We start from the raw sequence: 12,806 nt of genomic DNA on the forward strand, positions 1-12,806 counted from the left end.
TTACACTTGGACAGGCATACAACATGAGACGGGTGGGCATCCAGCTCTTGGTATCCAAATCAGCTGGGTTAACAATATGGAATTTCCAAGCGGAGTAATGGGAGTCCCATTACTGTTGATAGGATTCCGCTGCACATTGTACATTTTTCTGCCACTGAAATTTCTTTGCTGAAAGAATGAACATGTATATATTATTTTGGCAGAATACCATGCAGAAAACATTGCCATCTATGGGGATTGGCACTGTCCACATGGTCCAAGTCAGGTTGATTCAGTCATCGGTGGCTGGCAACGGACTACATGTGCAGGATGTCAGTACAGAAAACACATGCTGAAATCCTGCACATTTTAATAATCCGGCGGGCGCTAGAACCACTCAGAAATGCGCCGTCTCATAAAGGAAAATGCATTTCCGAGCAAAATCAAGTCTGTTCTTTTTTGCAGACACTGAAATCTGCAGATTTCTGCAGTAGATATATCTGGCACTGAAATTCCACTGTGTGAACAGTGGAGCAGATTCTTAATAAAATCAATAGGACTCTGCTGAAGCGGAATGTCCGTGCGGAATATTCAGGTGGAGTTCCGTACAGACATTCCACCGTGTGAACAGCATAGCAGCTCATATTTAAAGGGGCACTCCAGTGGAAAACAATTTTTTTTAGAACTGGTATCAGAAAGTTAAACTGCAACTTATCAGCTGCTGTATACTCCACAGGAAGTTCTTTTCTTTTTGAATTTCTTTTCTGTCTCATCACAATGCTCTCTGCTGACACCTCTGTCCATGTCAGGAACTGTCCAGAGTAGTGACAAATACCCATAGCCAACCTATCCTGTTCTAGACAGTTCCTGACATAGACAGAGGTGTCAGCAGAGAGCACTGTAGTCATAAATACAAAAAAGCAAAGAACTTCCTGTGGAGCAGCTGATAAGTACTAGAAGGATTAAAGGAGTAGTCCAGTGGTGAACAACGTATCCCCTATCCTAAGGATAGGGCATAAGTTTGAGATCGCGGGGGGTCCGACCGCTGGGGCCCCCTGCGATCTCCTGTACGGAGCCCCGACAGCCCGCGGGAAGGGGGCGTGTCAACCTCCACACGAAGCGGCGGCCGACACAACCCCTCAATACAACTCTATGGCAGAGCCGAAGCGCTGCCTTCGGCAATCTCCAGCTCTGCCGTAGAGATGTATTGAGGGGGCGTGTCGGCCGCCACTTCGTGCGAAGATCGACACCCGCTATCTGGCCAGAGAGCCTGGCCCCCGTACAGAGAGATCGCAGGGGGCCCCAGCGGTCGGACCCCCCGCGATCTCAAACTTATTCCCTATCCTTAGGATAGGGGATACGTTTTTGAACACTGGACTACCCCTTTAAGATTTTTAAATATAAGTAATTTACAAATCTGTTTAACTTTCTGGCACCAGTTGTTTTTCACCTTTTTAATAAAGGCTGTGTCTGGTATTGCAGCTCAGAGCAGCTCAGTCCAGTTAAAATGATGGGGAATGAGCTGCAATACCTGAGACAGCCACTGCTATGTATGGCACTGTTGTTGGTATACAATGAAAGAAAAGCAGTGATTGGTTCCTAACTCCCATAGCTAAAATGTGTAATATAGTGTTTTCCAAACTGTTGCAAAACTACAACTCCGAGCATGCCCAGAAAGCCTTGTAGTTTGCAACAGATGGAAACATACTGTTTGGAAAACACTGGTGTAATAGTACCTGTTATAAGGTGTCATCCAACAAGAGGTTAATACAATTAGTTACCATTCAGATATATATATATATATATATATATATATATATATTTTTTTTTTTTTCTTTTTTTTTTTTTACAAGTGTCTTGAGAAAACAAACGCGCCATGCTGTTATTTAACAACTTTCCATGAAAAGAGATTCCTAGAAGTACCATGTAAATATTCCATGTTTTGACTATTATTCCTATTTACCTATTTCATATCAAGGGAACAAAAGGAACTTGTCAAATAAGACTTCTAGGTAAAAGTCATTCAAAATTACTTAGAAAAAAAAAATCCCTCCACGCGTCAGCAGGGTTAGCGCAGCGGCTGGGGATGAGAAGCTGTATACATTATAAGCGGTGGTTGCAGGTAATCTGCACAGCTGCTTATCTGGTCTAGCGTAGAAGATATTTTGCGGTACAAATATTTACAAGATCAGTTTCAGAGCTTTTTCTCATGACTTTCTTTCACAGGCACACACAGTAAATATATATAAAATATAAAATATATATATAAAATGTTAAACAGGGACAGAAAGCACAAGAGCTGAAACCATTTTCATTTTACAGTACATTGTAAGCAAATGACTACCCTTAAAGGGGTACTCCACCTCTAGACATCTAGGGGATAAGATGTCTGATTGCTTGGGGTCTGGACGCTTGCACCCCCTGCGATCTATGGACCAGAACCCCGGCGTTCTGAACTTTTATGTTGTGTTTGTGATGTCCCCACAGCCATCACGCTCCCTCCATTCATGTCTATGGGAGGGGATGTGATGGCTGTGGTCGTCCATCATCAGCTAAGTACGGTCCGTGCACCAGATAACAGGGGTGCAACACTGGAGAATCCAAAGGGTTCCAGCGGTCAGACCCCCCGCCATCAGACATCTTATCCTCTATTCTTTGGATAGGGGATAAGATGCCTAGGGGTGCAGTACCCCTTTAAAGATGTTGACCTTAATTACAAAAACATTGTCAATTTTTTTCCCCTAAAAAATAGAAGCGCATCTTTTCTCTGATTGTTTGTGTTTTTACAACTCACACCTATTTACTAGAGATACTTCAATAATAGCACAGTCCATAGATAGGTGGGGAGCAGTCCCTAAAAAGAACCTGCCATATTTTTCTAATCCTAGACAACTTTTTTAACCAATTCTTCTCCTTTTCAAAGGGTATTGCTATTTTTTTTTCCAAAGGGACCTATTTCATCTTCATTTTTTGTCCAGTTGAATTAAGTCAATTTTTTTAAGGAAGGAATGAAGCTTGGAAAAAACAACTCCTCCATAATCACTTGTCTCCATTCTCCATACCATGTAGACATATGGCATCAAATGAGAGGGCACCTAGTCCTGGCTGGTCCCATCTACCTTGCACAATACCCACAAGTGCACATGGATCCAATATTCATGTATTTCCAGAATCTCCTAGAATAAGGGCTAATCATGCGCCCCTCACTTATGAGTACATGCTTTCAATAACCCAAATAATAATTGCAGTAGGATGTTGTCTGCTACAAGCCTCATCTAAAAAGAAGTGGGCCCCAGTACATCTTTAATTGTCTTCTATTCCAGAAGGGTCGGGGATCAATGACCACCATTCACCAAAGCTAAGAAAGGGCCGTCTAGCTCTTGACTTCCTACATTGGCTGCCACCCTAGTGTCCACCAAGATTGAGTTTAACCTCCCCAAACAGGTAGCAGTGCACGGCACCCGGAAAGAACCTTGTGACGAACCAGAGAAAGCAGGGTGACAACATAAATAAATAAGATAGTCAGAATTATAAAAAAAAAAAAAAAAAAAATCATATTTGTCCTAGTAAAAAAACAGGCTGAATAGAGGTGAGTGTGCTCAAAAGTGTGAAGTATGTGCAAAGTACCATCCCTAAGGGTCTATTCACATGACAGAATTTCCGCTTGGGGAAATTCAGAAGTGTGAATGGGAGTGCGGAATCCCATAGATGTCTGTGGGTTTTAATTTGAGGTGGAATTCCCCAAGCGGAAATCCTACCGTGTGAATAGACCCTAAGTGAGCTCTCACTCCAAAAGAGTTTAGGCACTAATCGCTACCCAACTGACATGACTTCCATCGAGAGGCCCAGGTCACTGTCATAATCCCCTTTCCGCTATTGGAAGCCACAACTCAGTAAGCAGGGATAAGTCATGTTTTCGTGTAGCTCTCAGAGAGTATTGTTTTTCCTTGTAGAGATTGCCAGCTTTTATTTTTGTCTACTGCTTGACCTTTAGGGTCCATTTTTTCAGAACCTGGGGAAAACATTGGTTATGAGGGACAGTAGATTGTTATTATGTGAACCCTTTTGATAGTACTATTTGCAAAAAAAAAAAAAAAAAAAGAGGTACATAGGGATGTCACTTTGATTCATCCATTTAAAACTAACCCACCGAGAGTAACAGAAAGACATTTTAATGGGTGCCTATGTACCTCTTTTTTTATGCAAATAGTTTTTACGTTGGTGGACTTGAACTATATTCACATGAGGGCACCCCATGCGTTTTCTTCTCACGGAATAACCCACATTCATGTTTTTGCTTAAAGAGTACCTGTCATCAAACCATATTTATTCAACTAACTCATATTATATTCCCTAACAACTCCTAACACCCCTCCAGCCCTTAAAATATTTCTGAGCTTTAAAAAGCTGTGTATCATACCTTTCCCCTTGTTGACACTGTGTGAGCTCCCGGAAGGAGAAAATAGGCGTTCCCCATCAGGCGCAACGTCACTGAAGCCTGTGAGAGCTGTGCCTTACCATGTCCTGCATGCACTTCCTGAGTTTAGTCTCCAGCAAGGCCGGGAGGAGACCAAACTTACTGTTTGACTTGAGCAGGGAACAGAACAGAGCCACCTAGTGGCCATTTTTTTCAATCACATTAAAAACATATAAAGATTGAGAATTTTTACAGCAAGTAAATAGCAAAGTGTCTTATAATTACATAAGGAACAATATATGAAAAGTTTAGTTTGGTGACAGGTACTGTTTAAGTAGTTAACTCTCACGGAGCTAGTTCTGTGATGCCACCTGCCTATTTATCTGTGCCAGTGTACTTTGTTTAGCAACGTTATTAAGGCACAGTGAGAAGCTGCTTTTGTTGACATGGGCGCTTTGACTAGCAGTGCTATGGAGGCAACGTCACTTATAGAAGTACTTTGCAAAAAAAACCTCATCTAAATTCTACATGAAAAAGCAAGCCTTATCTGTAGGTATTCATCACAACCCTGTTCAGACGGCTGCTAATTCATAGTGACAGGACCATTCCCGCATTCAGTACACTGTGATATTTCATTACACCTCATAGAATAAGTGAAACATTGGCGTATGGGAAATAAATGCAGTGTTGGCCGGCCTCTCATATCACCATGATTGATAAATTTAGATGACTGATAGATGTGAAAAATCTCGCCGCCTAATTGAATCCCAGAAAATATTTTGCACTTGTTCTCCTCTCGAAAGCTAATTTACCAATAAATAACTGAATCAGAAAATCGACAGCAGAAAATTGAACAATCTGGTATGACAATTTCAGACAATCCGCCGTAAACTGTTATTGATATAATGATGACGGCGCTTCACTCTTTCTCCAAGCACAACAATTTATGAGAGTAATAAACTTTTCTATCTTTACTTTATTACATTTTTTTTTTTTTGCGTTGTCTTTTAACTGTGAAATAAAGAACTCCCTATGGGTGGACTGAGACCATATTTATGACAATCCTTATGCCATTGGCATATGAATAACCTTTACTATCTGCTCTGCTGGCCAGATGTAGGCACATATACTGCAATTCATCTTCTTCTCCAGAGACGAGGGGTCAATATGATAAAATCCCATGGTAGCCGAGATTAAGGCTGGTCATACATGACAGGAAAAAAGAAGAAAGAATCCCCTAAAAATGCCTATTCCCCTTTATGTTTTAAAGGCTCCTTCCCCATAGTATGAAAAATAATAGAAATTTTAGTTGTTATAATAGTATAATACATTGTACCACACGGGCAAAAGTCTACTCGAAATAGGGTCATCAACCTACTGTGAGTCATTTATAATACTGATGTCTACACATATGTCTAATGATCTGGCATAGCTACCCTCTGGCTCTGGATCAAAAAAACATACCATGCATTACTTGTGGAGTGGATAGTTCAGGCACTTGCCCATAGATCTGGCACTATGCCCCATTTTGGTCTTTGGAGTAGTGTTGCTCACGAATATTCGCAATTCGAATATTATTCGCGAATATCGCATATTCGCGAATTCGCGAATTTCGCGAATATAGCGCTATATATTCGTAATTACGAATATTCGTTATTTATTTTTTTTTTTTTCACAGTACACCTCACAGTGATCATCCCTCTCTGCTTCCAGCTTGTGTGGTGTAAAGAAGGCTGTAATACTACTGTGTGAGACTGCCGCGCGAAAATTCGCATACGCGAAAATTAGCATATGCTAATGTTCGCATATGCGAATATTCACATATGTTAATTTTCGTATGCGCGAATATTCGCAAATGCGAAAATAAAACAAGAATATAACGAATATGCGAATATTCGCGAATATATGACGAATATTCGTCCATATATTCGCGAATATTCGCGAATTCGAATATGGCCTATGCCGCTCAACACTACTTTGGAGTACCAACACTGGCCTCCAGCTTCCTCTATCCAACAATCCTACGAGAGGTGGCTCTAGATCACTGGACATATGGCAACCCAGCTAGGACCTTCACCCTTTGGAGAGAATAGGTGTGCTATGACCCCTATTATCTGATCCAAATTAGATCCGGCGGCAGGATATGTGTAAACTGGCTAGCATTCTTGTAGCCCGAGACTTGGCCCGACGTGATGAGATTTTAAATGCCAGAAGTTCCATGCAATGTCTATAGGACTTCCGGAATTTTGTCCCGTGATCGCGTCATGTCGGTACAAGTTTCAGGCAATGAGAATGGTGGCAAGTTTACACATATCCTGCTGCTGGATCATGGTGGCAGGTACCTGTTAATAATTGGAAAAGTTTCAATGGGAAAGAGGTACCATCATGCCATGACGTAAACTGCAAAAAGTGTCCTTATTTTTAGCCCATGTCCCAATAGTAATTGCTGTTATTCATTTCATCGGGCTGCACAAGGTGGTCCCAGGTAAATATAAAAATATAAATGTATCGTATTTTTCGCCGTATAAGACGCACTTTTTCTTCCCCAAAACTGGGGGAGAAAAGTTGGTGCGTCTTATACGGCAAATACACATTAAAACCCTGTCCTATCGTGGCGGCCGGGACCCGCGGCTAATACAGGACATCACCGATCGCGGTGATGCCCTGTATTAACCCTTCAGACGCGGCGATCAAAGCTGACCACCGCGTCTGAAGGGAAAGTGACACTAACCGGCTTCTCAGTCGGGCTGTTCGGGACCGCCACGGTGAAATTGCAGTGTCCCGAACAGCTTACAGGACACTGGGAGCTACCTTACCTGCCCCCTTGGTGTCTGCTCCGTGCCGGGATCCCCTTCATTGCCGACAATAGGAGTGGCGTGGGTAGCGATGTGATGGCGGCAACGGAGAGCGAGGAAACCCGGCAGCAGAGACGTTTCGAAGCGACGGGGACACCCCGAGGATGCGGCGACAGCGATGGAGGGCGACATCCAGGGCAGCGGTGATGGGTCTGGAGCGACGGGGACACGTGAGTACTACCTCCTATACCAGTGGTCTTCAACCTGCGGACCTCCAGATGTTGCAAAACTACAACTCCTGGCATGCCCGGACAGCCAACGGCTGTCCAGGCATGCTGGGAGTTGTAGTTTTGCAACATCTGGAGGTCCGCAGGTTGAAGATCACTGTCCCATACTTCACATTGTATTTGGTTCAGAATCTTTTTTTTCTAGATTTTCCTCCTTTAAAATTGGGTGCGTCTTATATGCCGGAGCGTCTTATATGGTGAAAAATACGGTAAATATAAAAATATAAAAAAGTATTCATGTAAGTACTATATCATCATCACACAGAGACACAGAACAGGGCAAACCACTACAACTACTAGGCCAACCTGAAAAAGTCTAATCCATTTCTGTAAGTCCATTAATGAGTTAGACTTTGCAGTTTGGCCTTCTGTATACTAAGCTGATTCTTCATCTACATCTCAACTCATTTTACATGCTTTATTTTACATTGTTTTTGACACACTAATTGGATTATTTTGCTCTATTTCATGTATGAATACTTTTCTCTTTATATACTTATCTATTGCTGGTATGTCTTGCCGCCTGATGTTGTTGTCTGAAATGTTGTTTATGAATAAAAAAATTACAATGCATGCATAGCTATTACTATTTGGGACCTGGCAATAAATATTGACACTTCCAATTAATTTTTCTAATTTGTATTTATGAGGCTAAGATGTATACCACTACAATGCTCCAAGATAGATAATGGAGAAGTGCTTCCTGTACCCCCAAAAAATATACTGGAAAGGTGGTTGTTGCCTGCCAGGCTCTTTCTGTAACTTTCAGTGGTCATTGTTCCTCAATGTAGTGGAGGCCATCTTTGTGTGCCTTTCTCACCATTTAAGATTATGGGATTAACAGAAAGGGGTGAGCAAGCAGTAACCATTGATTTCCATTGGGAAAAGCAGCTAATGACAGTTGTACGACCCCCTGTTTTCCTATCAGGCATTACAGGGTTACCCTGGACATGTCCAGCACCCGTCGTTTGTTTAGAATGCTGGGTGTGGGTGGCGGGGGTCGTGACGTCAAAGCCACACCCTTCGTGATGTCACGCCACACACCCTCAATGCAAGTCTATGGGAAGGGACATGGTGACTGCCATGCTCCCTCCCATAGAATTGCATTGAGGGGGTGTGGCATGACATTGCGTGGGGCGAACCCCGCCGCCCGCTCCAAGCATTCGGAAAAAAAATTACCTCTTTAATGTCCAATCCTGTGAAAGTGTCTAGAAATGTAAAAAATAGGAACACCCCCTATGTTTACTAACATATACAAAAAGTTTGATCACACATGGTAAATATGTCATATTTATTACCGTATATACTCGAGTATAAGCCGAGTTTTTCAGCACAATTTTTCGTGCTGAAAATGCCCCCCTCGTGCTGAAAACGCCCCCATCTTCACCGGGAGGCCCTCTTCTCCGCTCCGGGCCGGCCCCGAACTAGTGATGCTGCATTGACGCCACCACGCAGGGACGTTTATGCGCAGGGACGTCATGGACGTGTGCTACGCACGGACGTCCCTGCGCGTCGTCGTCAATGCAACGTCACTAGTCCGTGGCCGGCCCGGAGCAGAGAAGAGGGCCTCCCGGTGAAGATGGACAGCCGGGAATGACTAACCCTCCCCACCGGACGGTCCCTGCAGCATAGATGGCCGAAGATGGACAGCCCGGACCAGCTCACCCTTCTTTCCCACCGAGAAAGCAACAACTGGGGAGGTGAGTAGAAAACAAAAGGGGGGTCTGGATGATGACGAAGGGATTGACAGGCGGTGATGATGAAGGTGGGATGATGATGAGGGGGAGGATGACGAGGGTGATAATGACAGGGTGATGATGACGGAGTGATAATGACAGGTTGATAATAACAGGGTGATGATGATGAGGGTGATAATGACGGGGGTGATGATGACGGGGGTGTTAATGACTGGGGTCTGGATGATAACAGGGGGGGATGATGACATGGGGGATGATGTATTTCCCATCCTAGGCTTTTAGTTGAGTCAATAACTTTTCTTAGGTTTTTGGGGTGAAATTAGGGGCCTCGGCTTATATTCGGAACGGCTAATACTAGAGTATGTACGGTATTTGTTTTATTAAACTAATGCCATTTAATTTTCTACACGACTGTATTACACTACAGGACAGTATTACACACAATGTAGGAAGCTTGTTGACAGTTTCCAAGTAGAAAGGATTTTTCTTAAAGGGGTACTCCGCCCCTAGCATCTTATCCCCTATCCAGTGGTGGGACCCCTGCGATCTCCGCTGCAGCACCCCGCTATCCTTACTGCACAGAGCAAACTCGCTATGTGCGTAATGATGGGCAATACAGAGGCCGGAGCATCGTTATGTCATGGCTCCGCCCCCTCGTGATATCACAGCCCGCCCCCTCAATACAAGTCTATGGGAGGGAGCATGGCAGCCATCATGCCCCCTCCCATAGACTTGCATTAAGGGGGCAGGCTGTGACGTCACGAGGGGGCAGAGCCGTGACATCACGATGCTCCGGCCCCTGTATCGCCGGTCATTACGCACAGAGCAAGTTTGCTCTGTGCAGTAATGAAAGCGGGGTGCCGCAGCCGAGATCCCGAGTGTCCCCAGCAGCGGGACCCCAGCGATCTGACATCTTATCCCCTATCCTTTGAATAGGGGATAAGATGTTAGGGGCGGAGTACCCCTTTAACTGCTTAAATGGGTACTGTCTTTAAAACTGGGGATCGCCACTTCCCAGTCTGAGCAGAAAATACAGAGCAATATCAAGGTAGAAAACAGAAAAATAATAAAAATAAAGGCTGGGGGGGGGGGTGTTATCATGATGAGGAAGTGAACTGGGAGGATTATAAAATTTAACAAGATCATGAAATTTTAAGATAAAAATGTACTGAAAAATAAATAAAAACAGCTAAATAAATAACCAAAAATAATGAAGGTCAATAACCCAAGTTTAATGAAGGTGGATGTTTTGGAAAGTTTTTAGAGGTTTTTGAATCATTAAATGTCACATCTCCTGTTACAACCTATGAGGATACTATCGCAAACACACAGAACTTACCACAAGAGAATAACAGACTTTGAAGCCGGGCTTAGCCACAAAGTAATCATCTGACCTGAATGTGACCTTCACTTGGTTCTTTTTGGATGTCAGTCTTGGAGGAGCTTCCTTATGTCCACACCATCGCCCACGAATTACTGTGCTTGTTTCCGAAGCTTCCTCCACTTCCACAAAATCATACCTGGAGGTCAATGAAATGTGTCAATGACTACAACTTAATTTGGATTTTGTGTACAACATGTTCAGCAAAATAATTTGTACCAGGTTTACATAGAGCTTCAGGAGGTGGGCTCTGGTCTTATCAAGGATCATTCTTAGAAGGACATGTGTCCACCTTATCACCATCCCAAGATAACAATTGTCCCAGAGGAAATCACTGGACCTGGTCTGATGGCAGCATGTCATAAAGCAAGAGGAGCGGGGCAGATTGATATACACCGAACAGCCATAACATTAAAAGTGAAGAAAAGTAGTTATATGAGTACAATGGGAATGGGCATTTCACTAATAAAACCCCTGTATTACTGAGGAAAAAAGGCATGATTTAGGGTCCAGCTTGACCCGAAACGCATTGGCATCTTCTGTGCTGTTCATGTGATCCTCAATAAAGTACCTGTTACACTTTATCCCGCATTGGAAAGCTTTCTTCTTGTATTGCCCTGTATTACTGAAGTGCATGCACTGACTGACTGTCTGGTAGCGCTCCCTACAGTACAGGGAGGTATTACATGTTCTGTACTACTCTTTACCTCTACCAGGGTTGGCTGCTCCTTAGGACACCAGGTGAGGGTGGCTCCATGTTACTTTTTTAGGACACTGTGTACTGTACAGGACCCTGAAGAAGCTCCTGTCCTCTACATAGACAGTGATTACAGCTCCCAGTAGATCTTTCTTACTTTTATATGTAAGGACTTGCTTTATCTGTATTAGTTATCTACTTACTTTTTCCTATGACATTTTAGCACTTCAAAACCAATTACCAGGTTTCTATAGAGTTATGGTCTCAACATGGCCAGGTGGGTGTGCGTCACTTACCTAAGGAAGAGCTAGAACAAGGATGCACTGTGAGAAGACAAGCTGGTGGGGGCTAGTGAGATGCGCTAACCAATGATCTGTTGGGAAACCTTGGGTCCTATCATCATGTTGATGTTACTGTGACATGCACCACCAACCCAAACATTATGTAGACCAAGTTCATGGCAGTGAGATCCCCTAATGGCAGTGGCCTCTTTTATTCAGCAGGGTAATGCACCAGGGAACACTGCAAGCACTGTTCAGGAATGGCCTGAGGAACATGATAAAGTTGGTGACTTGACCTCCAGATTCCCCAGATTTCGGCTTAATCAGGCATCTGAGGGATGTGCATGTGCAAGTCCCATCCATGGAGGCCGCACCTCACAGCATACAAGACATAAAGTATCTGCTCTTTACAGTATATCTGATGTTCATTTATGGATGAAATTATAGTATCTAATTAGGCACCATTAGGGATGAGCGAATCGAATCTGACAAATCTGAATTTGTTATGAATTGCAGGATAAGTTCGATTTGCAACGAATGCGAATATCGCTGTGATTCGATTGCGTAAATCACTTCATTAAACTCCTTTTAGTTTGGTCCAGGCTCCAGGGCATCCAAATTGGCAGATCCATATGTGAGGACACGGGGCAAGGAATCCTCTGGAAAGCGGGAACAAGGGTTGGTGGAATGACCCTGAATCACATGCAGCATGCAGTTTATCAGCAGCCAATCATCCCATGACTAAGGGCACCACAGATAGAAACGCGTAGGCTACTTGCTCTGTGTATCCTACTTTTATTGATGCCACAATAAAGAGGAAATTTATCTGCCTTCCTGGTACTGGCCATTTTTCTATTTTGCTGTCTGCTTACGGAAGGGAACACCACCAATCAGTCCGAGCACGGGAACCAGAGGCGAGGGACGGAGCAGATACTACACTATTCCATCAGCAGCCAGTGACCCCTGTGATGTCACAGCCCTATATAATTGGCAGCCATCTTGCGGACAGTCACTTCAGCCTTTTATTGCAGAGAGAGAGAGGGACAGACAGCACTGTGTGTTGCACAGAAAAGCATTTTTACAGCAGCGATTCACCTCCCAGTCACATCAGCAATCTATTGCAGAGAGAGAGGGACAGAGGGGGAGATTTATCAAAACCTGCCCAGTTGCCTAAAGCAACCAATCAGATTGCTTCTTTCATTTTTAACAAAGCCTCTGCAAAATGAAAGAGGCAATCTGATTGGTTGCTATGGGCAACTCAGCAACATTTCC

General features: G+C 43.6%; 1 protein-coding gene across 1 annotated transcript in view; it reads right to left on the minus strand.

The window, feature by feature from the left end:
- PDGFD (platelet derived growth factor D) overlaps positions 1-12,806 on the minus strand; it is a 253,930-nt gene that overhangs the window by 118,778 nt on the left and 122,346 nt on the right. The window contains exon 3 of the mRNA XM_056561594.1: positions 10,515-10,695. Coding sequence (XP_056417569.1) covers positions 10,515-10,695 — 181 coding nt within the window. The remainder of the gene's footprint in view (positions 1-10,514; positions 10,696-12,806) is intronic.

This window comes from Hyla sarda, chromosome 2 (assembly GCF_029499605.1).
Source record: "Hyla sarda isolate aHylSar1 chromosome 2, aHylSar1.hap1, whole genome shotgun sequence".
Lineage (NCBI taxonomy): Eukaryota > Metazoa > Chordata > Amphibia > Anura > Hylidae > Hyla > Hyla sarda.